The sequence below is a fragment of the Prunus dulcis genome, chromosome 3 (genome assembly GCF_902201215.1).
Source record: "Prunus dulcis chromosome 3, ALMONDv2, whole genome shotgun sequence".
In the NCBI taxonomy this organism is placed as follows: Eukaryota; Viridiplantae; Streptophyta; class Magnoliopsida; order Rosales; family Rosaceae; genus Prunus; species Prunus dulcis.
The window spans coordinates 82,100-107,975 of NC_047652.1; the positions used below are offsets into that span (position 1 = coordinate 82,100).

A 25,876-nucleotide genomic window follows, 5' to 3' on the forward strand; every position below is an offset into this window, starting at 1 on the left:
TTTTAACGTTGGCGCATGCAATGCACGCGCCAACGGTAAAAAAAATTTCGAACGCTGGAGGGCTAAAGCCAACCTGGCGTCAGCCATGACGTCACCGCCCTCGGGCGCTTGCTCGGGCCGAACTCGCCCTTGGCCAGCCCAGTCTCGTGGCCCCCACCTCTTGCCCGGGCTGCCTCACGCTGCTGGAAACCCATTTTTTTCCCAAACCCCCCCCAGCCCGAGTCTGCTGGACTTGCTCTAAGTGCCACAATGGGGGCGGGAGAACACCACTGCTCCTCGTCCTCTCTCTCTCTCTTTCCCTCCTCATTTCTCCCATTCCCTATTCTGCCCAAATATGCTTGGATCAAGGGTTTTTGGTTGGTTTTTTGTTTTTTTTGTTATGGTGTTATAAGTTTTTGGGTGGCTGCAATTTTAGTGGTTGTCCCTGGGAATGACGGTTCTACTGGTATGTGATTTCTTACAACATTAACTAGAATATCATACCATATACAACATAATCATTCTTAAAAAATATTAGTTTAAATTTGTGTACATTATAATACATGTAGGTACATTATTTTGTGTACATTTAATATACCTTCGTTCATAATCATAATTAGACTCTCCGCGCCTGTAAGAGGCTTTTTTTTTTATTTTTAAAATTTTAAAATTATTTTAGAATTAGAAAAGATAATGGCTAGTTGTGTTCCATAAAAATATGATTCATTATCTGATTTTTCTTTTAATTTTCTTTTTTTTAATATGAAAAAGTATGAATTTACCATATTATACTCATTTAATCAATAATTTTAATTCTTAATATTTGAATTAACCAAGGGCATTTTATGGTATTATGAATGTTTCACCATTCTCTACCCTTTGCTTTATATATATAGATAGATAATATTTTATTTTTTCTACTAGTGTTTTCAGATCTTCACTAACGCCGACAAGGCACATGCGTCTCAAAGTTCTCAATAGGTTGGGCTTGGAAAACTGTTTTGAAGGCATCATATGCTTTGAAACTCTTAACCCTCATTACCTTGAACCAGTTGATTGCATGATGGAATCAGATGACCAAACGCAGTGGTGGATCCACCTTGGGACAAGAGGGGTCGGACGACCCCTTGGAAGGCTGGAAATTTGGCTAGGGAGTCCATGAAAGCCCCCTTGGACTGCACCTGAAAGCCCCCTTGTATGCACACAATGTGCTCGACGAAATGCCCCAACGAAAGTCTTGCGCAGCTGCGCTGCGCGTAATTTTTTTTTAAAACCTGCCTTGCCAAACGACGTCGTTTGGTCAAGGTCAAATTTTTTTTTAATTGACCTGGCCTCAAAACGACGTCGTTTTGGGCCAGGTTTTTTTATTTTAAAAAAAAAAAAAAAAACAGAACAGCACACGAAACAGCAGCTGCACAGATTCATTTTCTCCAAACCTTTCATTCCCAATTCCACAGCCCCTCTTCCCATCCTCTCAAACCCTAACCTCCCAACCTCCCAAACCTTGGACAACCTCCATCAACTCTTCACCGGTGGCCCAGTGCCGATCACCACCACCTTCTACCGCCATCCGCCGCCCATTTTTTAAACTACAAGTAAGTAAGCATGGAAAATCTGATATTAATAATTATAGTGATAATATATATTGTTGATATTGATATTTTTTTTTTATGTAATGAAATTTATGGATATGAATCATATTGATTGATTGAGTTTATGCTTGATTGAGTTTATGCTTGAAATTTATGGATATGAATCATATTGATATTTTTTTTTATGTAATTAAATTTATGGATATGAATCATAGTGATAATCATATTAATGTAGATTGATTGAGTTTATGCTTGATTGATAATATGAATTGATTGGGTATATTAAATATTGATTGCTATTTGATATGATAATTTGGTATATTGAATATTGATTGATATGAGTTTAGGGAGTATATTGAATATTGAGAGTGGGTTATTGAAATTTTCATATTCATATGATAATTTGGATAAAAATTAATGATTGATTGAATTAATTGATTTGTAGATTTATGGAACGATTCTTTAAAAGAAAATTATCTACGGATAGTTCTTCTCTGTCTAATCCGGGTAGTTCAAATGCAAGACCAATTGAAGTAGATGAGATCTTAGCTAATCTTCAAGCAGATCCTGGACTAAGAACTCGAATGGCGGATTATAGTCCTAATATTCGGGATGAGATCCGAAGAGCATATCTACAAAAGGGACCTTGTCAACCTAGAAGTTATAAATTCCCACAAACTAATCAATCAGGAATTAATAGACGCTTCATTGCTCATTGGTTTGATAATCATGATTGGTTGGAATATAGTATTGCTAAAGATGCTGCGTTTTGTCTTCATTGTTATCTCTTCAAATCTAATTTTGATCAAGTGGGTGGTGATGCATTCACTGGGGTAGGCTTCAATAATTGGAAGAAGGCGAAAGAAAGATTTAACCTTCATATTGGACCGGTTGGTAGTGTTCACAACCAAGCTAGAGAAGTTGCTTACAATTTGATGCATCAAACTACACACATTGAAACAATTGTGATCAAGCAAACAAGCCAAGCTCGCACGGCTTATCGCACTTGCTTGAATGCATCACTTAAGTGCACTAGGTATTTGTTGCGGCAAGGGCTTTCTTTTCTTGGTCATGATGAAAGTGCACAATCAAGTAATAAAGGGAATTATTTAGAGCTCTTGCAATTTCTTGCGGATCATGATGAAAAAGTTAAGGCCGTTGTGTTGGAAAATGCTCCGGCAAATTTAAAGTTAATAGCTCCTTCAATTCAAAAAGATCTTGTCAATTCTTGTGCCAAAGAAACCATTGATCTTATCTTGAGTGATGTAAAAGATAGATATTTTTCAATAATGGTGGATGAAGCACGTGATGTTTCAATAAAGGAGCAAATGGCGATGGGGTTGCGTTATGTGAATGACAAAGGACAAATAATTGAAAGGTTTGTGGGGGTTCAACATGTAACCGACACTACTTCAAGTGCACTAAAGGAAGCAATTGATGAATTCTTTTCTTCCTCGAATTTGAGCTTTTCCAAGCTACGAGGACAAGGTTATGATGGAGCTAGCAATATGAGAGGTGAGTTCAATGGCCTTAAGACAAATATTTTGAGAGAACAACCTTGTGCATTTTATGTTCATTGCTTTGCTCATCAACTTCAACTAGCTCTTGTTGCGGTAGCAAAGAAAAACATTGATGTCAACTCTTTTTTCACAACGGCTAATAGTTTGGTTAATGTTGTTGGAGCATCTTGTAAGCGTCGCGATGCACTTAGAGCACAATACCAAGAAGAGCTTGTAAGAGCTTTTGAAGATGATTGTCTTATAACGGGGCGGGGCTTAAATCAAGAAAGGACTCTCAAACGTGCCGGCGATACACGATGGAACTCACATTATGGTACGTTGATTAGTATCATTTCTATGTTCCCATCTATGGTGAATGTGCTTCAAATGATTGTTGATGATAATCCTAATGATAGTTCGGGTGAAGCCTATAAGTTATGGAGAGAAATACAATCTTTTGAGTTTGTGTTTCACTTATTTGTAATGAAAGCTATATTGGGAATAACAAACACTTTGTCTCTAGCATTGCAAAAGAAAGATCAAGACATTGTGAGTGCAATGAATTTAGTGAAAACATGCAAGGAAAACCTGCAGTTGATGAGGGATAATGAGTTTGAAGAATTGGTTGAGCAAGCATCCTCGTTTTGTTACAAACATGATATTATAGTTCCTACCATGGATGAGGAATATGTAATTCCAGGGAGATCACGGCGTAATGCTCCAATGAAGACAAATTATCATCGTTATCGTGTGGAGATCTTTATTCATGTAATTGATGGGCAACTTGCGGAGTTAAATGATCGCTTCAACGAGGTAAGTACTGAGTTACTTACTTGTTTGGCATGCTTGAGTCCAAAAAATAACTTTGTGGCTTTTGACAAACGAAAGCTAGTTCGTCTTGCTCAATTTTATCCTTATGATTTTTCGGATAGAGACTTATTGATGCTTGAAGATCAACTTGGTGTTTATGTTCATCATATGCGTTTGAGTAGTGATTTTTCTCAATTGGAAGGGATTAGTAGTCTTGCGGAAAAAATGGTGGAGAAAGGAATGCATGAAATATTTCCTTTTGTGTATTTGCTTCTTACATTGGCTTTGGTTTTACCGGTTGCAACTGAATCAGTGGAGAGGGCATTTTCCGCTATGAATATTATTAAAAATCCACTTCGCAACAGAATGGGAGATCAATGGTTGAATGATAGCTTGATTGTTTACATTGAGAGAGATGTTTTTGCTTGTATTGATAACGAAATTATAATGCAACGTTTTCAGAATATGAAAACTCGTCGTGGACAATTGTAACTTGTATTATTGGTTTTGTTATGAATTATGAATAGAAGTACTATCTTTCTATCTTTTTAGCATTATTTTCTTTGTAGAAAAATTTCTGAACTTTTACACTAAGCCCCCTTGGCTACATAATCCTGGATCCGCCACTGACCAAACGGTCATCATAGAACGGACACCAAAGGGTAAAGCCAAGTCACCAATTCTCTGCAAACCCTCTGTGGAAGCAATTGAAGCTGCTATTCCTATTGCAAATGTTGATCCAGAAAAAACTAGATTGGATGCTTTGCGAAAGTTGGAAGATCCCCATTTTTACTTTTTCTCAGTCAAGCCTTACTTTACACACCATGAGCTACAAGTTTCATTCCTCTGACGGTTCAGTTATTTCTATTAGTTATTTTTTTTCAGTTGTAGAGGTCTTACAATGACTGTATGACGTCCTGCTACCTTCCCACTTGCTATGTTCCTAGCACTGTCATCAAAGAAAATCTGCAGGAAAAAAAAATCACCATCACATAATCTCCCAAATGTTTGAAGCAAAAGAATAGGTAAAGGCTTGAACAAGAAAAGAAGTAAAAATGGGGATCTTCCAAGTTTAGCGAAGCATCCAATCTTACAATTTTTTCTGGATCAAAATTTGCAATAAAAATAACAACTTCAATTGCTTCGAAAGAGGGTTTGTAGAGAATTGGTGACTTGGCTTTAGCCTCTGGTGTACGTTCTATGATGACCATTTAGTTCGTTCAAGGTGATGAGGGTTTGTAGAGAATCTGATGCCATCATGCAATCAATTGGTTCGAGGTGAGGAGGGTTAAGAGTTTCAAAGCATAAAAGGCCTTCAAACCAGTCTTCCAAGCCCAGCATGTTGAGAACTTGAGCTGCATGCACCTTGTCAACATTAGTGAAGATCTGAAAACAACAATAGAAGCATTTTAGGGCTCGTTTGGGAGTGATTCTGAATTGGTTAAAAAACACTTCTATGGAGATATACACACTCTTAATACAGACCCAACTCCCTAGTGAATCACACTCACACTTGAGTTGATACCTTGATGACCTACTTGATTTCAGAACAAACCTCCCTTTATATAGCCGAGGAGAAGGCCATAGATGCATTGTACCATCTACCCACATCACGAATCAATGCACCCCAATAAATGCATTAAACCTTGTCTAAACTAAACTCCTTCATTACCTCCAATGAACCTATGCACATACAAAGAATGCATGCAACTCTCCATTCACATACAATAGATGAATGTACTATGTGGAAAGAACACCACATGCATTAAGTAAGTTCATTGAATCCAAGTAAGCATCCACTTAAGCAGGGACATTGAACCCAACACCATCAGCCAAAATAAGTAGGCGGAGTCCCTTTTTTGAGTGTATGAAGTTTGAACAGAAACAAAGCTTGGTGTTTAATTGGTCGACCAACCTATAGAAAGGTTTTTTTAAACCAGATGGAGGACAAAACATTCCGAGGAAAAGTTAAGAAAAAAAGCAATGGATCAAAACTAGAAAGAAGAGTGTAAAGATGGGAAACACACCATCAATCCTGTTGTTTCTCATTTTAGTTTCCATTTAAGTAAACAACAGCAGGTCTATGTCTTCGAATGAGCCCGTGAAGAGCTCGAATACGATGATAATGGCAACACGCCTTGAAACAGAAAATATGCAATTGTTCCAGATATCTTAACCAGTGTGCGTAATAATTTTAATTCAAACACATAGCCACAGTGGATTGGTTAGTAGCATATAGGAAGTTGGAGTTTCGTTAAACATTGGTTTTGATGCGGTAAGACTGATGTATATATTTGTATTGGATTGTACACGCTTATTCACAGTTGTATACAATTCTTGGTTTCCTTTAGATGCGCAAGGCCAAGTGGAACCCGATTGGAGAAAGATTACAACAAATCACTTTCCAATATATATGTAATGCTAAATGAATATAACAATAGGGCGCATATATAGCATACTTAACGAGGGTGCTGCATAGTGTTACTGTGAGTTAGTTTCAGCGCTTCTTCTCGGATGCATGCAAGGTTAATTTTTATCTCCTTGCAAAGTCTACCCTCAACAAGCCGAACGGGCAACCACAGCTTTGGCTTTACATCAACCAAGTAGGAAAGAGTTGTGTGCATTTGCTGCTCTATCAAAGAGTCGTCACATGATATTTCCCTATTCAGCTGCATCAACAATCATTCATTTTGACCCTGTAAGCTTTTAAAAATGAATCCCATTGTTGTATTGTATTGTACCTACCAAGTGTAGGCCTCATTTACCTCCGTCTAAGCTATTGTATTGTTTGCACCAGAGTACACTAGAGAGACAGAGTTTAGAAGAGAAATTTACCCGTTGAAGAGACCATTTTCCTTGAAAGATTTCAAAGTCCCCTTCAACCATGTTAAATTCGATATCACGCTTGTGACCCAAATTAGGAAGGATCTCAAGCGGAGTCTCATAACAATCCACGATTCCTTTAGCATTGAATTTCAGCCCAAATGCCAAGTTTTGCTGCCCAATCTGTTAGAAATTTCAAATGTGAAATATGAGAGCCTACCCCATGAAATATTACAAGAAAGAAAGGCAGACACAGACACAGACGCACGCAACGCAAATTAAGGAGCAAACCTGAAAAAGTCGAGCGTAGTTGTCTGTCTTATGGAGCAATCGACAGACGGCAAGTCCCGGAATGAAGTCGGCCAATCTCTCATAATCAGTCAAGAGATTCCAGACAGTGTTGAGTGGGGCCTCTATCCCAATTTCCGATCGGATCCTCCGACAGTTGTTTCCCGTCTTCTCTATCTCTACATCAATATCAATATCAATCTCAATATCAATATCATCCGCCGCAGCATCCATATTTATGCTTACGTCACCATCACCATCCTCCGATACCGCTTGGTCATCATCATCATCCTCCGAATCGAACTTGTTTGAAGATGAGCACTGCGCATGAGGTCTGCAACTGGAATGGGAGACGGCGGAATGGTTTGGTTTTATAAAAGAAGACGAGTAAACACTCGCCGCAAAGTTTGGGGTTATTGAAGGCGGGTTTGCATTTGTTACTGTTAGTAGCAGTAAGAAAGAGGGCTTCGCAGTTGCGGCAGCAGCAACAGCAGAAGCAGTGGGAGAAGGGATAGGGACAATATTAGCGCTTTGCATTTTCATTCATTCACTCACTGACACGCAGCCATTCTTATCTGACTACCCGATGCTTTCTCCTCCTCCTGAATGAGTCATCATCAGTTATCTGATTCACTCGCATCTTCTTTCTCTGTTTTTTTTTTTTTTTTTGGTTTACTCCTCTCTCTCTCTCTCTCTCTCTCTCTCTCTCTCTCTGTGTATTGTATTGTACATGTACGTGTACGGGCTTCATTGAATTGGGTAGTTCATAATTGGGTTCGTAGAGGCCCAGTGTCTACTTTAGGGTTTAGGGTCCAAACCCAGTATCCTCCACTCATAACCCTTCTTGCGAGGTTAATCCAGCCCATTTACCAAATTCTTTCTTTCTTTTCTTTGTACTGGGTCTGGATGAGGTGTAGGCGGAGGATTTGAAGAACGAACTCACAGATGAGATATCAGAAATCTATATCAACTACCACTTTACCAGGCTCAGGCTGAGAGTAGAAAGACTTTCCTAGTTTCCTATCCACAAGGAACAAAACCGAAAGACAATGCCTATGGCCTCTGCATCTGCTGTCTCAGTGCAAATCTTTCACACCCAGAGAAGCACTCTTTCTCCTCCTTTCCGTCATTTCCAGGTGAATTCCACAGCCCAAATATTTGATTTGAGCTTGAGACTTTGAGAGTAGGCCTGCCTTACCTATCTTGCTCATTTAAATTTGTCCTAAATGTAATTATTTTTTATGTGTGTGCTCTTCCAAGTTCCAGGGTGGTTCTAGCCAATGTTCCATGCCATATGTGACATCCACTGCTACTGCTAAAAGGTTGCAGGTCACTCTACGCAGGCCTCCCTATGCATCCAGATTCTCTGCCAAACATCAAACAATGGTGTGCACCAACTCTATGTCAAATGTGAGTGCTTCTCCTTCTCCACTCCTTCAACAATGCAAGGAACGTTGAAATGGCTTAGAGGGTTTCAGTAAATAGGAAATAAGCAACTTAGAGAAACGGGCGTTACTTGCAAAATCCGAATGGAAATACTAGTTTCTGAGAGTTAATTTTCTCCCGTGGTTGTGTGATTTTAGGATGTAGAGCAGCTGCAAGCCAAAGTAACAACCAAGTGCTTCTTTGACACAGAAATTGGCGGTGAAGCTGTTGGTCGGCTTGTACTGGGCCTCTTTGGTGACGTTGTTCCTAAAACCGTTGAAAACTTTCGCGCCTTGTGCACAGGCAAACCTTTCTTTCTCTTCTCTTCCCTTTCCAATTGCTGCTCTTATTCTGCTTCTTTGCTTTGTATTAATATTGATTGTTCTTGTAGGAGAGAAAGGATATGGTTATAAAGGATGCTCTTTCCACCGCATCATTAAAGATTTTATGATCCAAGGAGGGGACTTCACTGAAGGAGATGTGATCTCTCTCTCTCTCTCTCTCTCTCTCTAATAAATAAGATAGGATAGGATGCTCATGGGTTACTAAATTAATCCAAATTTAATTGTTTTTACTGGCTGCAGGGAACAGGGGGAATTAGTATCTATGGTTCCACATTTGCAGATGAGAGCTTTGCATGTATGTTCTTGTTACAGAGCATAGAAAATAGAATAGAGCTTATATTACTATTTTCAATTTAATGAGAACTTTGACTTGGAGTTGAGATCCTTTCATTTGAAAGGCATTTGATTGTTAGCTGAAAGCCCTTACAGTACTAACATTAAAATACACTTATTGGCAGTGAAGCATGTTGGCCCTGGTGTACTGAGCATGGCTAATGCAGGCCCTGGTACTAATGGGAGCCAGTTTTTCATCTGCACAGTGAAGGTAAGATGGCTGCTGCAACTTCGCAATTCTTTCTTTCTGCATATCACATATTTAACTAAATACTTTTCTCTGACTTGTTTGAATTCTCAGTATGCTTTCCTTCAAATCCCATGTCTATTCTATATTTCCTATACTTTATGGGCAGGAGTGACTTTTTTGAATAGGTGCAACTGCTTTGTTTTCGTCTAAACAACCATACAGAACATTTCAAATAAATCTTTAAACAAGCCCATACAACATCTATGAGATCCATCAACAGTTGAAAGAAGAACTGAGATATGCACACACACACACAGAGACAAATGGTTTTCAAGGTTTACTTCTATTTATGGATCAATTTTTGGTTTTTACATCATCGCACATCCAGTCAAAGTAGGACACTAGAATGATTGGAAATAAAACATTAGTTTTTTAGTATTATATCACTGTGTTCATTCCAGGCAAAGAAATTAAGTGTAACTGAAATGTACCCTGTTTAGCTGAGTTAGTTATGTTCTGTTTCAGAACTTTGTCAATTAATGTTTTGGATGTGCATCATGTAGACTCCATGGTTGGACAATCGCCATGTGGTGTTCGGACACGTGATTGAGGGAATGGATGTTCTGCGGAAACTTGAATCCCAAGAGACAAGCAGGTCAGATGTCCCTCGTTTGCCATGCAGAATTGTTAACTGTGGAGAGTTGCTTTTGGACTGAATGCCTTCTTACTCGTCAAAAAGTATAACTGTGGAATGCAGTTTTCCGGTTTGTCTATTCCAGAGTTGTTCTTAACTATGTATCTTAGTTTGACTGTGAAATTAAATATACCAGTCATGCATCTGAAAGATTGTTCATTTCCGCTGAGAAAAGTTCAAATGGGAATATATAAGCTAGAGATGAATGTACATACAACATGACGTATTCTTTTGGACTAAAAACAAAGACACACTTATCACTATGTTTTTAGAAAAGAACTACATGGAGTCAATTACACGAATTATATGGTATCAGTTTAACTCTATTGTTTTATAAGATGTATAATAAGTTGGTCTTAAGGATCCTTAAATTCACTTTTTTTGGCCAACTTACTGCTAAACTTCATTGACTGACAATTGCATTCCAAGGTGACTGAAATAGTGACACGGTCGGTAGAAGACCTACGCAAGGACCACTGTGTCAACAGCAGTTGACTGTATAAATTGCTCTAGTTGTTGCCCCCCTTCCCCTTCCCATATTTCAGGTATTGCTTCTTTGATGTTGTGGATGCTGCTCAATGCATGATCTGCACCAGGCACTAGTACTGAACTTCCCACCTGCCATAAGTTTCCCACTTGTATCAAAACCTCACAAAATTAAACTTCAAATATGGTAGTGAAGAGAATCAGCAAGTCATGCTTAAAACTTGTAGTTATTATGATGAGCTACAAGTTTCCTTCCTCTGATGGTTCAGTTATTTCTATTAGTTGTTTTTTTTTTTTTTTTTGTAGTTGTAGGGCTCTTACAATGACTGTATGAAGTCCTGCTGCCTTCCCACTTGCTATGTTTCGAGCACTGTCATCAAAGAAAATCTGCAAAAAAATAATAATAATAATCTCCATTACATAATCTCCCTAATGTTTGAAGCAAAAGAATATGTAAAGTAAGGCTTGACCAAGAAAATAAGTAAAGATGGGGATCTTCCAAGTTTAGCTAAGCATCCAATCGTACAGTTTTTTCTGGGTCAACATTTGCAATACGAATGGCAGCTTCAATTGCTTCCACAGAGGGTTTGCAGAGAATTGGTGAATTGGCTTTGCCCTCTGGTGTCCGTTCGATGAGGACCATTTGGTCATCTGATGTCCTGCAATCAACTGGTTCAAGGTGATGATGAGGGTTAAGAGTTTCAAAGCATATGATGCCTTCAAAACAGTCTTCCAAGCCCAGCCTGTTGAGAACTTGAGCCGCATGAGCCTTATCAGCATTAGTGAAGATCTGAAAACACCAGTAGATGCATCTTAGTTTACCATAACCTATGACTCTATGAACAGGAGGCAGGAAATGTGAACAAATTTTAACCAGTACTGACGTACTATTTTTCTCTGGGGCATCGATAACAGAAGGTTCCTTAACACCAGATCGTGCTTCAATGAATCGTAGGGTAGCCTGCCGTGGACGTGTGAATGAAACTCATCGTTGTCAAATTCGTAACCAAGAGCCTGGATGAAGAGATGGAAACTATCAAAGTCCTAGATATATGTATATAAATAATGAAGTAGGATACAAAGATTGATAGAAAACAAACTCCAAGGTCAATTGGACAGCGATCTGTTTTACCTTTAGACCGGCCATGGTTGTCCCATATTCCCTGTACAATTCCAGGCACATCCTTGGTACCTCACTTTCTTCTATTTGCAAGTGGTGCAGCATGAACTCTACAATCGAAATTGCTCAACCTCATTATGAGTAATCTATTAATGGTTATGAGTAGTGAAATACAATATTATCACCTGACTAATATATAGCATCTTCTTCTGATTATTATAATAGTAGTTTACGGCCATACCTTCAATGTTCTTGCGGCATGCCAAGTTGAGACCTGAGCTCAGGGGATATAGAGTATCATCCAAATCTGTAAGACATGTTGGGAAGCCACCAAACAGAAGAGTGAGTAGTTGGTCAAGTGAAAGTCTGAAAGAAGAGATGCTTTTAATAGTTAAATCCAGAAATCTACACAATTAATTCAAAGTCAATAAAATTTACATATAAAAGAAGAAGAAGAAAAGCTTATAATTTTCATCTGGTTAATCAAGACATTACACACTTGGCTACAAAAATAGAGAGTGAGTGCCTTTTTAAAGTTGCATCATTGTATTGTATCTTACCAAAAAGCAAGTAGTCATATTTGGCTCCAACGGACCTCCCAACATCATCCATCTTCAAGAATATACCTGAAACAAGGTTCCACAAAGCTGGTTAAGGAAACAAAGTTTAGAAGAGTGAATTTTGAAAATCCATCTTAATGAACATGTGCATATGAATGCTACTGGAAATTAAGAACACTTCCAGCAAACTCATAACTCAGTAAAACTCTGGCAGATTATATTCATTCAACACCATGTTCTTCAAACTACATCGATATATAGCGGATAAGCCCAGAAGAAGAATAATGATGAATAACGATCATTGAGAAATCAAAGTTTGGTGGATGAAAGGAAAATAAAGTGAGATATCTTAAAAATTCATCAAGAAATGCAAGAGATATGTGTATATATATATATATATATATATACACCAAAGCAATTCTAATTTACGGATTTGTTATCACCTTGTTTCTCTGCCCGATTAGAGTCATCGTTTTCAGTATGCATGATGAAAGCAATGCAAGTCCGTCGCAAAAACGTTAAATAATTTCAATTCTTTGCACGTATATGGAGTAGGAAACGAAAAAAATAGATAAAGATTACCTTGAAATTAATGTATAGTAGAATGACTATATATAACAGCTCTGGTCTGGTCTGGTGCAAGATATAATTGGTTAGGGCCGGAGATTGTGTACATATAATATACCCACCAATTTGAAGAAGGTGCGAGATGATGCTCGCCATATCTGAGGTGAGGTGGTGAGAGCATATTAAATAAATAAAAAACTATATTCTCTGTGGTCGTATTCCGAATCACTAAAGTCTATGGAATTAAGGTAGAGCTGTCATTTTCGATATCTATGCATGGGTTTTTCAATCTTAATTATCTCAGGGTATGTATCAACAACATATACTATATATAGCTATAATCTATTAGCTAAACGACGTAAACGCAATGCATGCATGACCGTACGGCTCATCAATTAATCTCTTATCTTTGTCGGCAGCAGCTGGGGGATGCTTGAGGGGGTTTAGGTTTGAGGATGATACTGCGGTACAAATTAATTGAAACAAAGAGATCATATAGTTTTTTATGAGCTAATAATTAAAGAATCAATCAAGGATATATTGGTCAGGAATTTAAGAATCAAGAAGATTACCCTGTAAGTGGGATTGTCAAGGTGACGACTATTCCTTCTTTCTAAGATCGATCGATGGTTACATGGAATAAAAGCATAATGCCCATAATCTAACATTTGTTTAAATCAAACGATATCGCTTTGTATTATTCTATCACTGTGTTTTCCCTTCTTTCTATCATCTATCCATAGAATCTTTGGATGGCGGATGCTGTCTGTCCCAGCAATTTGCAACCAACTAGGCTATAGGTGGTGGCTTTTGACGTGGCCCATTAGGAATCTATCTACTCGTACATGGCACCAATTTCAAGCCAAAAAGTTTTTTATTCAGTTGGGTTCTAGTGTGAGCTTAAGAAACAGCCTATGATGCTTTAAGTTAGACAGAGAGAAACAATAATTAGGAGTCTTGGACTCATATCACATTCTTTGGTGTCCGGAGGTCTTGAATATTTTATATTGTTTCTAGTTTAGGGCTCCAATTGGTAATCAGCATATGTTATGCACCCATTGACCAGTTTTAATTGCCATCATTGCTGCCTATCCCACCGACTAGTCAATTTGATTGTTTGATATTTGTTTTTGACATTAACTGTTTAATAGGTGTGGGGTCTTTTTATTCCAATAGCCTGACGAATGGGTCTGGACTGTCGAAAAGAGAAACATGTGAAATTAACCCCTATGCCTAAGTTCAAGAATTAGGCCCTAAAAATGCTTCGAAAGGATAGTGAAGCCTTAGGAAGCATCATGGTTACCTTCACCAACAAAAACAACAACTGCTTACAGACAATTTCTTATCTTGGCATGAGACGCTTATGGCATGGGAGCAAAGCAATCATGAGTTTAGCATAAACAAAGAGAGAGCTGTGAGTTCTTATGAAAGACAGGAGTTCTAAGGAAAGGAGGAAGAGATTCTAAGAGGGTTTATTGAAGAGAGAGAGAGAGAGAGATAAAGAGAAAGATGGGAGAAATAATGGGTGTGTTGAGTAGTTTCCGGCAGCCTGACAAAAGCTTTGTCAGACTCTGGAATAGCTTGCCAAAAGAGAAAATGGAAGAGATGGAGGAATTGGGGCTCGAAATTGCAGAGGTTTCTGGGATGAGAGATGAAGCTTGCTCTCTGCATGTGGTTGTAGCTAGTGGTGAAGTAGTGGGTGTGGTTTGAGTGAATTTCCAGTTGCTTGACAAAGCTTGGTCGCACTCTAGATGATGATTTTTGCTTGGTAGAGGAAGCTCTCTTTTATAGGCACTTAGAACCCTAATTCTATCAATCCTCCATTCCCACTTTTCCTTTGCTTCTTTCTATTCACTCATTTTTGGTGAAATTTCTTTAACCAGAGCGGATGGGTCACAGGCTCTTTGGGGTTCCAAGGTTTTTGTGAGGCTGCACCTTCTCATGGGGATGAGGTGCCACCTGCGTTTCTTCTTGGTTTCCCTATTAGAGCTTGCAGAGGAAAGGAGAATGGATAGAGCTTTTGCCTAATAGGTATTCTTCCTACATGTACGAATTCCCTTTGGTTTTGCAATGGCTTCATGTTGACTCTGCTATGAAGCTTTGGCAAGGGTTGAACACAACGCTAGATATTTTATTAGGTACTGGGCTGGGCTTTTCCTAAGGTATTGGGTCATCTCTTTTAGAGTATTGAGCTTTTTCTCTACTTTATGCTTACCCATATATTTGGACTCAAGAAATGGGCTTGAGTTTTGGGGCTCCCAAGTAACCCAAAACTTCCATTTCTCCGCTCATTAATGGGCCTCATGAAAGCTCGTTACTATCCATACCACAACCCACTCAAGCAAGCCCCGGTCATTTACTTGGCTTGGGTTTACTTAAGCTTGTAGCGTGGCTAGGTGTAATAATAATGATTTTCAGCTTGGCATTGCATGTCGTTTGGCGTGCTTGAATTTTGTAGCTTTGAAGAGGGATATGACGCATGACGGGGTAATTAGCTTGGGCTCGTAACTTTTAGCATGACATATTGCATATTTATTTGGCATGGCACGTGGGTCATGAATCGTGCGAGTGTGAATGACGAACTTTCGAGTGCCCCAAATCGAGTCTTTTCTTAATAAGGCATTGCGCTAGGCCTGGAATTCATTTGGGACGAACCATGAATTTTTTGGGCCTCAACAATAGGCAGAGCGATCATGTGTGACATTACCCGAGTATTTGAATTGAGGATAAGTACGTAGGACTTATCCTCTGCTCATCAGCATTAGGCTTTACCGGGCTCACATGCCCAACATGTAGTTGGTCAACTACACATAAAGGCAATTCATTCTATAGTTTTATCTATAGCCCTTAGATGAGGTCATATATCTTAACTGTTGGATCAAACTAGCGACTAACCAATTTAATTCAACGATTACAAGATAGAGTCTCATCTAAGGCATGCTTATCTATGTACTTGTGTAAACAGTGTGGTATGCTCCTAGATTATAGATAGATATAGGCGAAATTCTATAGTGAGGGTACCGTATATGGACTCTTTATGTGAACCTTCATATTAGCCACATGATCATTTCATTAAACTTAAGTGAAGTTACTATTCAGATGAATCATGTGGCTAATATGAAGGTTCACTTTTATGATCTATATATGGCACCTTCACCATAGAACGACTCATAGATATAGACTCATGTACTAAATTAATACCAAAAAAGGACAACACCGTATTTTAACATTTTGGGCTGGCTAATCTGTGCGGAATAGTTCATCACACAAAAGTTGGGCCTGAGGAAAAGGACTTTGGGTGTAGTTGGTCCAAAATTGAAATTAGTTTGGGCCGAATTCTGTGTGATAAAAATGAAGATTTGGAGTCCGTCGGAACACGACTCATCAGTCTGTCACACGGCGGCTTTAATGCTTTTTAAATTGTGTTTCAGACACGCCGGCTGGATGTTTGGTGGTTAATACTTTGAGGTTATGTTTATGTTTGGTATAGGAGGAGGAGAGCAGCAAACCAGGATTATACAATATTATATTTGTGTATCGAAATAATAAGAAGAAAAAGAAAAAGAAAAAGAGAAGAATGGTGTGGGCAAAGGGGAAGGACGTAGGGAGGGTGGTGAAAGGGGTGTCTCTAATCGCCAAGGAGTTTGTGAAACGATCCCCGGCTTTCCAAAGCGCCAAGAATGGGGATTTGGAAGCTCTAATCAAGAATGCCATCGTGTCGGCCACCGACCTTTCCGGCCTCACCAAAGGCACCCTCTCCCAATTCAGCAACGCCATTAATACGACTGCGACTACCAATGGAAACGACAACAACAAAGCCCAAGATTCCGTCGTATACTTCGTACATGAAGAAGCACCTTCTTCTCCTCCTTCTGCTCCTGCTCCTCCTCCTCCTCCTCAGCAGCGTCGGCAGCAGCATGAACAAGAAGAACATCATCAACATCAACAAGTGCAGCACGTTGATCAACAACAAGTGGAGGTCCTTGATTCGGTCAAGAATGAGAATTTGGCCCAACAACAGCCACAACCACAACCTCAGCAGCCATTGCAGAGGCGGAAGCCCAGAGAGAGACGAGTTCCTTCCACCCCCTTCTCTCGAGCACTCGGGTATCTCCATTCTCCATATGATCATGATGATGTATTATGTATATGATTGCGATTGATTGTTTTTCTTTTTTCCTAACCTGTTGTTTGTTTCTCTCTCTGACAAAACAATAAAATTTAAAAAAGGTTTGCTGGTCTTGGAGCTGGGCTTGCGTGGGGAACCATTCAGGAGTCTACCAAGAGACTTGTTTATGGTACGCAAAACTCATCAGACAAGCCTCTTCTTTCTCCATTTTTGTCCCCCAAAAATGCAGAACTTTTGGCCCTTGGACTCTGTAGAATGCGTGGAGCTGCACTCAAATTGGGACAGATGTTGAGTATACAGGACGAATCCCTCGTCCCTGCTCCGGTCTCTCTCTCTCTCTCTTAAAATAACTCATATACATTGCATTATATGTTTTTAGTGTTTCACTGTCTTTGTCAAATTGTCAGTCTAGTCTTTCCTTTTCTTTTCTTCTAGATCTTGGCTGCTCTGGATATTGTCCGTCAAGGTGCGGATGTCATGCCCAGGAAACAGCTCAATCAAGTTTTGGATGCTGAATTAGGACCTGACTGGTCATCAAAGCTTATTAGTTTTGATTATGAACCTTTGGCTTCTGCAAGTATAGGCCAGGTGAGGCATTTGATTGTTTATTGTTACACACACTCACACCTACCCAACATACTCTTCTGCAGCCAAATTACCTTTGGTTAAAATACATGAACTGCTAACACACCTGCATGATTGGCATCAATGTACTTATATGCCATCACAATCCAAGGTGGACTTCTGCATCTATCCCATTTATTTGTGTAGTAAAAGTTGTCATGCATTTTACATTGTTCAGACTGTTTGTCTTACCACTTTAAAACATTTTTAGGTACACCGAGCTGTCACAAAGGACGGTAGGGATGTTGCAATGAAAATTCAGTACCCTGGTGTTGCAGATAGCATTGAAAGTGACATTGACAACGTGAAACTTCTTCTAGATTATACAAATCTAATCCCAAAGGGACTTTATATTGAAAGAGCGATGAAGGTATTTTTATTTTATTTTATCCATTCATCTATTTATATGGTGGTTATATCAGGTTGAGTGTTGATGGAGGCCTTCAAAACCCACATTCTTAGTGTGGAAACTATGCACGATGTACGACAACATGAGATAGTGCTTTTGTGATTATGATGGGCTGTAGATGATAGAAATTTTAGTAACAGAAGAACATAGGTAAAAGAAGAAGAAGAGAATATTTAGGATTGGTATAATTGCAAACAAGTTATAGAGGAAAAAATAAGGTGGAGATTTTATAGAAGGCGATATGATAGCATCAAGCCTTTCAATAACATGTAATCTTGATTCATCAAAATCTGATTTCCTAAACAAGAGATATTAGCAAAGATTAAAAAGTAAAATATTCTTGACACTAACATATAGATTGCTTCTTCAAAATTTCAACTAATTCTTTAGTTGCATTTAGAATTGGACAACTGTTAAAAGACATTTAGATTGCTTCTTCAAATAACTCTTTAGTTGCATTTACAATTGGACAAGCTTTGAATGACATTTTAAAAAGCAACAGATGAACTGACTCTTTTAATTATTAGGACATTTCTTTTTGGATAAAAAAATGCCTTATTGGTAGACTTGGGCCAGCATGCTTAAATTTTGGTTCCAAAGGGGATTATTTTTCTTCTAATATCAGACTTCTGATATTGTATCAATGATTCAATATGACTCACATGGTTTATCAGGAACATTGTAGGTGAGCCTACTTTTTCTAATTGCTTCACTTACAAATTTGGCCATTGTTCTACTCTTTCTCTAGTATGGGTTTGTATCTAATCCCCATTGATCATTACCTTATGGCCCATGAACTGGGAACTTGATTCCATATTGAATGTACCCAGATGGAGATTGAATTGTGGAAGATAATTTGAATCTCAGAAGATGATGAAATGTCTTAAACTGTTGGCAATGCATTTTTATGTTCTTCCTGGGATCCTTTATAGGTGGCAAAAGAAGAATTATCCCGTGAATGCGACTATGTGTTGGAGGCAGAAAATCAAAAACGGTTTCATGATTTGCTATCCAATGCACAAGGGTTTTATGTTCCATTTGTAGTGGATGATATCTCAAGCAAAAGAGTCTTAACGACAGAGCTTGTTTCTGGTAAGTAAACTATGTCATTTATGATATTCCATTGTTTAAACTATGACCTTGTGATTTTTACCCTGAAAAGTTTATGTTGTTGCTTAGCAAATCCAGGATAAAGTTCCCTAATTAGCATTTAAAGAACAGATTCCAACATGTTTGCTTAGGGACTTTCTCGTAGACCCTAATGCAAAGCTAACAAGTTACTCTATAAACACTATCGCTTGAAGAAACCATGTTTATTTCAAAATTTGTTGTAAAATTGAACTGTACAACGTGTTGTGGGTATGCAAGTACTGGTATAGAAACTGCCTTTTTTCTTGTACAAGTGGTTGCAGCAATTGAAATTTCCATCGATATAGTGTGGGTAGCTAACTAAGCTTACGAATGCACATGATGAACTTAAAAGGCAAGCTATGAATTGAATGATGTCAGATTTTTATCAGGCTCCAGATGCATAAGTCGCCTTATATTTCAAGTGAATGTAATTATGGACTGCTCATAACGTTTGTAAATGAGTTGCATCTTTTCTGTGGATTTTAAGTTACCCTTTCAGATGTTTAAGCAATTTTACCCAAACTTTTGCCTAGCGGCATATTGAAGAAATGGTATTGTTTTTTTTATTTTATTTTTTTTTATTTTTATTTATTATAAATTTAAAATAAAGAGTATGAAGGACAATGTTTTGGATTTAAATAAAGGGAGATTCACTATTATACCCAATATAGGAGCCCAAATTATAAAAAAACCCTATATGAAATGAACTTTAGAAACACACCCAAGCCCATTTACAACATAACAAAAAGGCTTTTAACTTCTTTTAAATTACAAAACTGCCATTGATTTCTTAAAACAAACCCAATCCAAAAACCTCATAAAAAAGCCCAAAACACTCAAGAGGGCATCAAGGTAATTTAATAATCAAAATTAAATTCAATAGGGCCAGTTGTCATTTTTTGGGTTTTTTTTGGGTTTGTTTATAGAAATTAAATAGTGTAGGGTTTATTTATAGTTTTAGTTAAGAATGGGTGTATGACTAAATATCTCTTAAATAAAATCACCCTTTAACAAGCACTAATGATATTTTCTTTTTTGCTTTTTATATGACTTAGCTGTCTTCTAGCATTTTCCTTTTATTATCAAGTAACATAGTTACCTTCAAGTTTTCATTGTGATGCATGCCAACAGCCTTAGTTGTATCATCAACAGAGCAAACTTTTGTTGATATACCTTTAACATGATATTGTTTCTCTTGCTACAGGAGTACCTATTGACAAAGTGGCATTATTAAACCAGGAAACTCGCAACTATGTTGGCACAAAGTTGCTAGAGCTCACTTTGAAGGAGTTGTTTGTTTTCCGTTTCATGCAGGTATGTTCTTTCCTGTGTCTTCACAAGTGCATGCATATGTGGTATTTTATTGTAAGGTTTGCTTTCCTTTTCTTAATTTGTTTTATGAGCATTCACTTTATGCAAGCTTAAGAATAACTTGCTCTCGCTAATTAAATTGATGTCTTAGTACCACCTGTTGAGGTTTGACATTGTACTAGTCAACTTAAAGTAGGACCCGCAGAAGAAACCCCAACTGCTAATTTTATTTGTCAGGATAGTAATATTAGTATTATTTCACGGCAGTAGTTTGGTTAGAAAACTTTGGAAGCCCAAAACAAAGGCTGTTAGCTCAAGTTTTTCCATCTTTTATAAATGCCATTTAGGAGTCAGTCAAATGAATTCTTCTACTATTCAATGAGTCATTTCTTGTAGAAGTCTTTTCATACCCACCTTCTTTTGTCTTACTTCGGTACGGTACCAGATGGGGTCGAGTTTTGAGTTCGACCAAAAACTGAATCATCACCTTCATCCCTCTTTAAAGACATTGAAGGCAATTATTCCATTCTTGGTCCAGTTCTTAACTCGATCAAGTTGGGTTGTCTGATATAAAATTGATGTAGCACAATACAAGGTGAGCGTTCCCTACAATTATGGTGGAGGGCAGAAATTATAGTAATGAGAAGAACTTTAGATAGAGGAGGACGATGATTTATGGTTGCTGCCGTTGCAGAGGAAATACTTAATAGTTAATCGTTAAAAACATTAAGCTTTCAAGGCTGCAAGCCTTTCAAAATTACTAAATATTCTTTCATTACAAATATGAATTTTTAAAAAAATACATGAAATAGCCTTATTTCTAGGCTTCAAATAGAGTCCCAAAGTACATTAGTGATTCTCAACATTGACGCTTTCCCTAGCTCTAAAGCTTAATCTTTAAAAATGATTGATTTTAAACGATGACATAGATGAAGTGGTTTTTTTTTTATTACCACTGACAATTTCTCTTTGTATTTCATTGACAGACTTAGGCCAATGGGTGTCTTCTTGGGTTGCCAAAGAGGATATTTCTCTCTAGGAAACGTTATTGTTGGTGTATCACAGATACTAAGTTTTTAATCACCTGCTGCTGATGTTAAGTAATTATAATGTAGCTAAAATTCCGAGTCATTTTATAATTTACAGCCAGACTTATGGTCTAGTCCAGTTCATATGTATGAAAGACTTAATTTCTTCAGTTCGTTTAAAATATCAAGATTCAGGGGTGCCTGTTCTGCTGGACATTTCAGCTGTTGTTTAAATGGCCAAAGTTAAGCAAGACTTATGGTCTAGTCCAGCTCATATTTATGAAAGAGTTTCTTACATCAGTTCGTTTAGCATATCAAAGATTCAGGGGTGTCATTCTGCTTGACATCTGAGCTGGTGTTATTCATGAATTGAACTTTATTTTGTGGTTTTTGTTTTATGTTTTTCCTGCATTATGCTTTTAGCAATTAAAATTCTGATGGGGTTAGTAAGTCATTCATGCTTCCTAGTTTTAGACTCTCAGCTCATCTTGCTCTAATTTTGCTTTATGCAATGCAGACTGATCCTAATTGGAGTAATTTCTTGTACGACGAGGCTAAGAAAACAATCAATCTGATTGACTTTGGAGCGGCTAGGGATTACCCCAAGAGTTTTGTTGATGACTATCTAAGAATGGTGAAATCTCCTTTCTTTCTATTTAATTGAATTTTGTCTGTTTTTTAATCATTACCTTACAAAGGTTCCTGCTTCCTAGATAGTATATAAACGTTGCCTGAGGTTCAGTTATGGTCTCTATTGTCATGATCTTGGCACATAGGAATGAGGCATCTATTCAGACAGGACTAATGTCATTTAAGACCTGGTCATGCAAGAATTATAGACCTTGATTTATCATTGTTCAATCCTGAAGCCAACTCTTGATAGTTTGTTTTTTCTTTTTGGCTAACAGCCAACTCTTGTCTGTTAGATTAAGACGTTGTGGTTGTAATTGTGGTTAAATATTAATTGTTTGTTTGAACTTTAAAACTTTTTAAAGTGAGCTGGAATCGCTGAGGACTTTCTAATGCATATTTGATCAGGTTCTTGCCTGTGCAAATGATGATAGAGGTACAGTCATTGAAATGTCTAAGAGACTTGGATTCCTCTCGGGAACAGAGTCAGAAATAATGTTAGAGGCTCATGTCCAAGCCGGTTTTGTGGTGGGATTGCCATTTTCAAAGCCTGGTGGGTATGACTTCCGCTCATCCAATATCACTCAAAGCATTTCAAACCTTGGGGCAACCATGCTGAGGCACAGGGTCACTCCACCACCTGACGAGGCCTACAGCCTTCATCGCAAGCTTTCAGGTGCCTTTTTGGCTTGCATGAAGCTTGGGGCAGTTGTACCGTGTAGGGAACTCTTACTCGAAGTGTATGAGCATTATCAGTTTGGCGAAGAAGGTGGCGAGACATTGTCAAGTGGGTTGGGTGTTTAAGGGGCTTATAAATTATTGTGATTTTTTTAAATATATAAAATAAATTTTAACATGTAATAATTCGGGGAAGACCAAGCATGATACAAATGATTTTGTAGCTCAAGCTCAAAGTTGGAGATAGATTTCTGGTGGGGGCTGAGTTTACCCTGGTTAGAGAGAATTTATTTGTATGTATATTCAACCCATAGAAACATTCTTTGACATTGATTCTTATGGAGGAGAGGGAAATGTATTTACATTGTATAACTTCACTGGTAGCAATTTGCAAAGGAGTTGTACGGCAGGAATCGGATGCATTCGGCAAGCCAATCTTTTCCTTTTCGATAATCGATTGATGGATTTTTATTTATTTATTTATTTATTTACTTTGTTTGGCGTCATTGTTGTGTCTAATTGCATTGCTGGATATGAATAGCAGTGCCTCAATTTCACTTTCGGACACTATGTTTGTGGTTTTTTCTTCTTCAATTTGCTCAGTGTTTTGTTTTCTTAGCAATTCAAGGGTAATTTTGAAAGTTTTATCTAATTGGCTTGAAATCACAACCAAAAGCTTGGTTAAACTCACGAATATTATTCAAGGATTGTTGAAAATCATGTCTAGAGCCTTCAATTTGATATTTAAACAAGAAATCGAAGAGATCCAAACTTGAATTTTAAACTTTAAAAATTATTTGAGATTCAATTTCTTTATCAAATAAGCACGAGAGTTAAAATTGGAATTAGTTTTAGAAAGTGCATAAGGTGGTCTTTTAATCAAATGAATTGTTAACTAAATCAAATGATAGAAAAGACAAAATCAAATCAAATCAAATCAAATTAAACAAATGAAACAAATGAATTGTTTTAGAAAGTGCATAAAACATTTTATCAAAATCAAATGAATTGTTTTTCCCTAATTACTTACCACTGATCAAAATTACTAACAAGAAGTATATTAGTGACCAAATTGAGGAAAAAATAAAAATAAAAAACTAGAATCGAGGCAAAAACATAGTGAACAAAGGCATTTAATCCATAACTGAAATTAACTTAGGATTGATAACTAAATTTAACTTACGTGGGGGAGGTTACTTTCGTGAAAACACTAGCCGCAACCTGGTTCCATTTCTTCTTGCTGATAACCAACCGCAAGGAAGCTAAGGGGGGGAGGTGGCCACTGCCCCTCCTCCCCTCTGCCCCTCTGCCCCTCTTCCCCTTCCTCTCCTCATCTCCCTTTCTTTTTCTCCCATCTTTTCCCTTCCTCTTATCCACTCTTCTCATCCCCTTCCCCTCCCTAGATAGTCTAGATCTGTTTGGATCTAGGTCTGTTTGTCTCTTTGTTTTGTTTGGTAGTTTTTGCAGTATTCTAGGTGATTAGTGTTATCTTTGTCTCGGCAGCGGTGATAGTAGTAATGTTGGATTGTGTCTCTCCTTGGGAGAATTGTGATACCTAGTAGCTGATGTTTTGTCTCTATTTTAGCGGCAGCGGCAACATCGACGCTGGTGATAATTGTTAGGATGTGGTGCTCTTCTCTACTCTGGGCCGACCGAAGAATTATGCTTGGTCATATGAGGTTTTCTTTGTCAGGTTCTGAGTTGAAGTGGAGTGCTTCTCATGGGTCATTTTACTGTTCTTTATGTGTTCCTACTCTGTGTTCTCTCCTGGTTTCTGTTATGGTATGCCTTACAATTTGTGTGAGTGTCAAAGGACTATGATTTTGCTCATAGAACGCTTCTTTTGACAGTTGAGATGTTCTGCGGTCCTCTCCTGTGGATTTACCATTTGGGGTTTCTGCGGTCCTCTCATGTGGGTCCACTGGCAGACCCATAATTTTTTTAGCGAATGTGCAATATTAATTAAGTATGAAAAATGATTTTTCGAAATAATCATTTTCTCAAGATAATTTTTGGCGGCTTTTATTCCTTACACATCAAATAAGAAAACTTGATTGTATGGGATTTTAGTACGAAGTATATATTGACTTAATGAGCCATCATTTTTAGCCTAAATCATATTTTGCACTAAAACCGATTTTTCATACTTTGATTTGGTGAGAATTTGATTTTTTAGTATTTTTATTTGAATCCAAATGGGGTACTTCCTTATTTACATTGTAAACTTAAGTAAATAGAGTAATATAAAAATAAATGAAAGTAAAAGGACAAAGATATTTACTTAAATGTTAAATCGTGTGTATATAAATCCGACTAGTTCCGGGTTCGAGTCCCGGGCAACCCATTATAATTAGCATATGGAAATCGTGTGTATATAAATCCGAAATTTTTAATTCATTTATTCAAAAAAAAAAAATTGAAAAATATAGATAGATAAGAACATAGATATCTATCGATGTTGATATTGGTTGACATGGGTATATAAGTCATGTTATACTGTTGAATAACAAATAGGATCGTCCAGTTCCTAGAGAACCTATCACTAAAATACCCCTAGAGAGGGATAGGGCTAAGCGGAGAGAAAAGGGTTTTCCATGAGATGGGAAATGAAAACTATTAGCCCCACAGGAGGTTTGTGAATAAGTGATTGTCTGATAATGAGCAAGGAATATCCGTCTTTCTGCTAAACAGGATGTATTGAACTCATAATTCATTAGATACATTTTATGAATGTCAACTAATAGAACCTTTCAACGAGATAGTGCTTTTTCAACTCTCTCAAAATGGAATATATTCCAAACATATATGCCATGGTTCCTTACTTCGACAGGATACAAATATCTAAATTTTATATTTTTAGATACTTTTTCAGACCTATTGCCGATACTAAGTAGCAGCCAAAAATTTGTATCCATTTTTCATGATATTATGCATGGATCAGATATATCATGGCGAATTCTTCAGAAAAAATTGTGTCTTCCACAATGGAATCTGATAAGTGATATTTCGAGTAAGTGTTTACATAATCTTCTTCCGTCCGAAGAAATGATTCATCGAAATAATGAGTCATCATTGATATCGACACATCTGAGATCGCCAAATGTTCGGGAGTTCCTCTATTCAATCCTTTTCCTTCTTCTTGTTGCTGGATATCTCGTTCGTACACATCTTCTCTTTGTTTCTCGAGCCTATAGTGAGTTACAGACAGAGTTCGAAAGGGTCAAAT

At 37.7% G+C, this 25,876-nt stretch overlaps 5 protein-coding genes across 10 annotated transcripts; 3 read left to right on the plus strand and 2 right to left on the minus strand.

Annotated features, from left to right (window-relative positions):
* The first annotated feature begins 2,506 nt into the window (after positions 1–2,506).
* LOC117620829 (zinc finger MYM-type protein 1-like) lies at positions 2,507–4,730 on the plus strand. Its single transcript, XM_034351071.1, has 2 exons — positions 2,507–4,334; positions 4,450–4,730. Exons 1-2 carry the CDS (start codon positions 2,507–2,509, stop codon positions 4,728–4,730), a joined length of 2,109 nt encoding a protein of 702 aa, XP_034206962.1.
* On the minus strand, positions 4,405–7,600 carry LOC117621090. Of its 4 annotated transcripts, none has more exons than XM_034351373.1 (5): positions 6,995–7,594; positions 6,716–6,886; positions 6,340–6,549; positions 5,215–5,266; positions 4,405–4,823 (listed from the first exon to the last, which is right to left on the minus strand). In XM_034351373.1, exons 1-3 carry the CDS (start codon positions 7,532–7,534, stop codon positions 6,340–6,342), a joined length of 921 nt encoding a protein of 306 aa, XP_034207264.1. In that variant the 5' UTR covers positions 7,535–7,594; the 3' UTR covers positions 4,405–4,823; positions 5,215–5,266. The 4 variants fall into 4 exon arrangements, with proteins under 4 accessions (XP_034207264.1, XP_034207262.1, XP_034207261.1 ...); XM_034351371.1 differs by having other exon boundaries at positions 4,405–4,846; positions 4,975–5,266; XM_034351370.1 differs by having other exon boundaries at positions 4,414–4,846; positions 4,975–5,266; positions 5,366–6,549; positions 6,995–7,593.
* A 62-nt stretch (positions 7,601–7,662) lies between these two features.
* LOC117621092 (peptidyl-prolyl cis-trans isomerase) lies at positions 7,663–10,298 on the plus strand. 2 transcript variants are annotated; one of them, XM_034351377.1, is made up of 7 exons: positions 7,663–8,127; positions 8,252–8,401; positions 8,575–8,719; positions 8,808–8,896; positions 9,001–9,055; positions 9,219–9,304; positions 9,847–10,240. In XM_034351377.1, the coding sequence occupies exons 1-7, from the start codon at positions 8,041–8,043 to the stop codon at positions 9,997–9,999; spliced, it is 765 nt and encodes a 254-aa protein (XP_034207268.1). In that variant the 5' UTR covers positions 7,663–8,040; the 3' UTR covers positions 10,000–10,240. The 2 variants fall into 2 exon arrangements, with proteins under 2 accessions (XP_034207268.1, XP_034207269.1); XM_034351378.1 differs by having other exon boundaries at positions 7,665–8,127; positions 8,258–8,401; positions 9,847–10,298.
* A 56-nt stretch (positions 10,299–10,354) lies between these two features.
* LOC117621091 (uncharacterized protein C24B11.05) lies at positions 10,355–11,890 on the minus strand. 2 transcript variants are annotated; one of them, XM_034351376.1, is made up of 7 exons: positions 11,825–11,882; positions 11,596–11,693; positions 11,352–11,477; positions 11,127–11,253; positions 10,990–11,072; positions 10,785–10,850; positions 10,355–10,595 (listed from the first exon to the last, which is right to left on the minus strand). In XM_034351376.1, the coding sequence occupies exons 2-7, from the start codon at positions 11,686–11,688 to the stop codon at positions 10,440–10,442; spliced, it is 651 nt and encodes a 216-aa protein (XP_034207267.1). In that variant the 5' UTR covers positions 11,689–11,693; positions 11,825–11,882; the 3' UTR covers positions 10,355–10,439. The 2 variants fall into 2 exon arrangements, with proteins under 2 accessions (XP_034207267.1, XP_034207266.1); XM_034351375.1 differs by having other exon boundaries at positions 10,990–11,253; positions 11,825–11,890.
* Positions 11,891–16,135: 4,245 nt separating this feature from the next.
* Positions 16,136–23,125, plus strand: LOC117621089 (protein ABC transporter 1, mitochondrial). Its single transcript, XM_034351369.1, has 8 exons — positions 16,136–16,817; positions 16,941–17,163; positions 17,275–17,427; positions 17,675–17,833; positions 18,805–18,964; positions 20,208–20,317; positions 21,860–21,976; positions 22,381–23,125. The coding sequence occupies exons 1-8, from the start codon at positions 16,288–16,290 to the stop codon at positions 22,774–22,776; spliced, it is 1,848 nt and encodes a 615-aa protein (XP_034207260.1). The 5' UTR covers positions 16,136–16,287; the 3' UTR covers positions 22,777–23,125.
* The last annotated feature ends 2,751 nt before the right edge of the window (positions 23,126–25,876 follow it).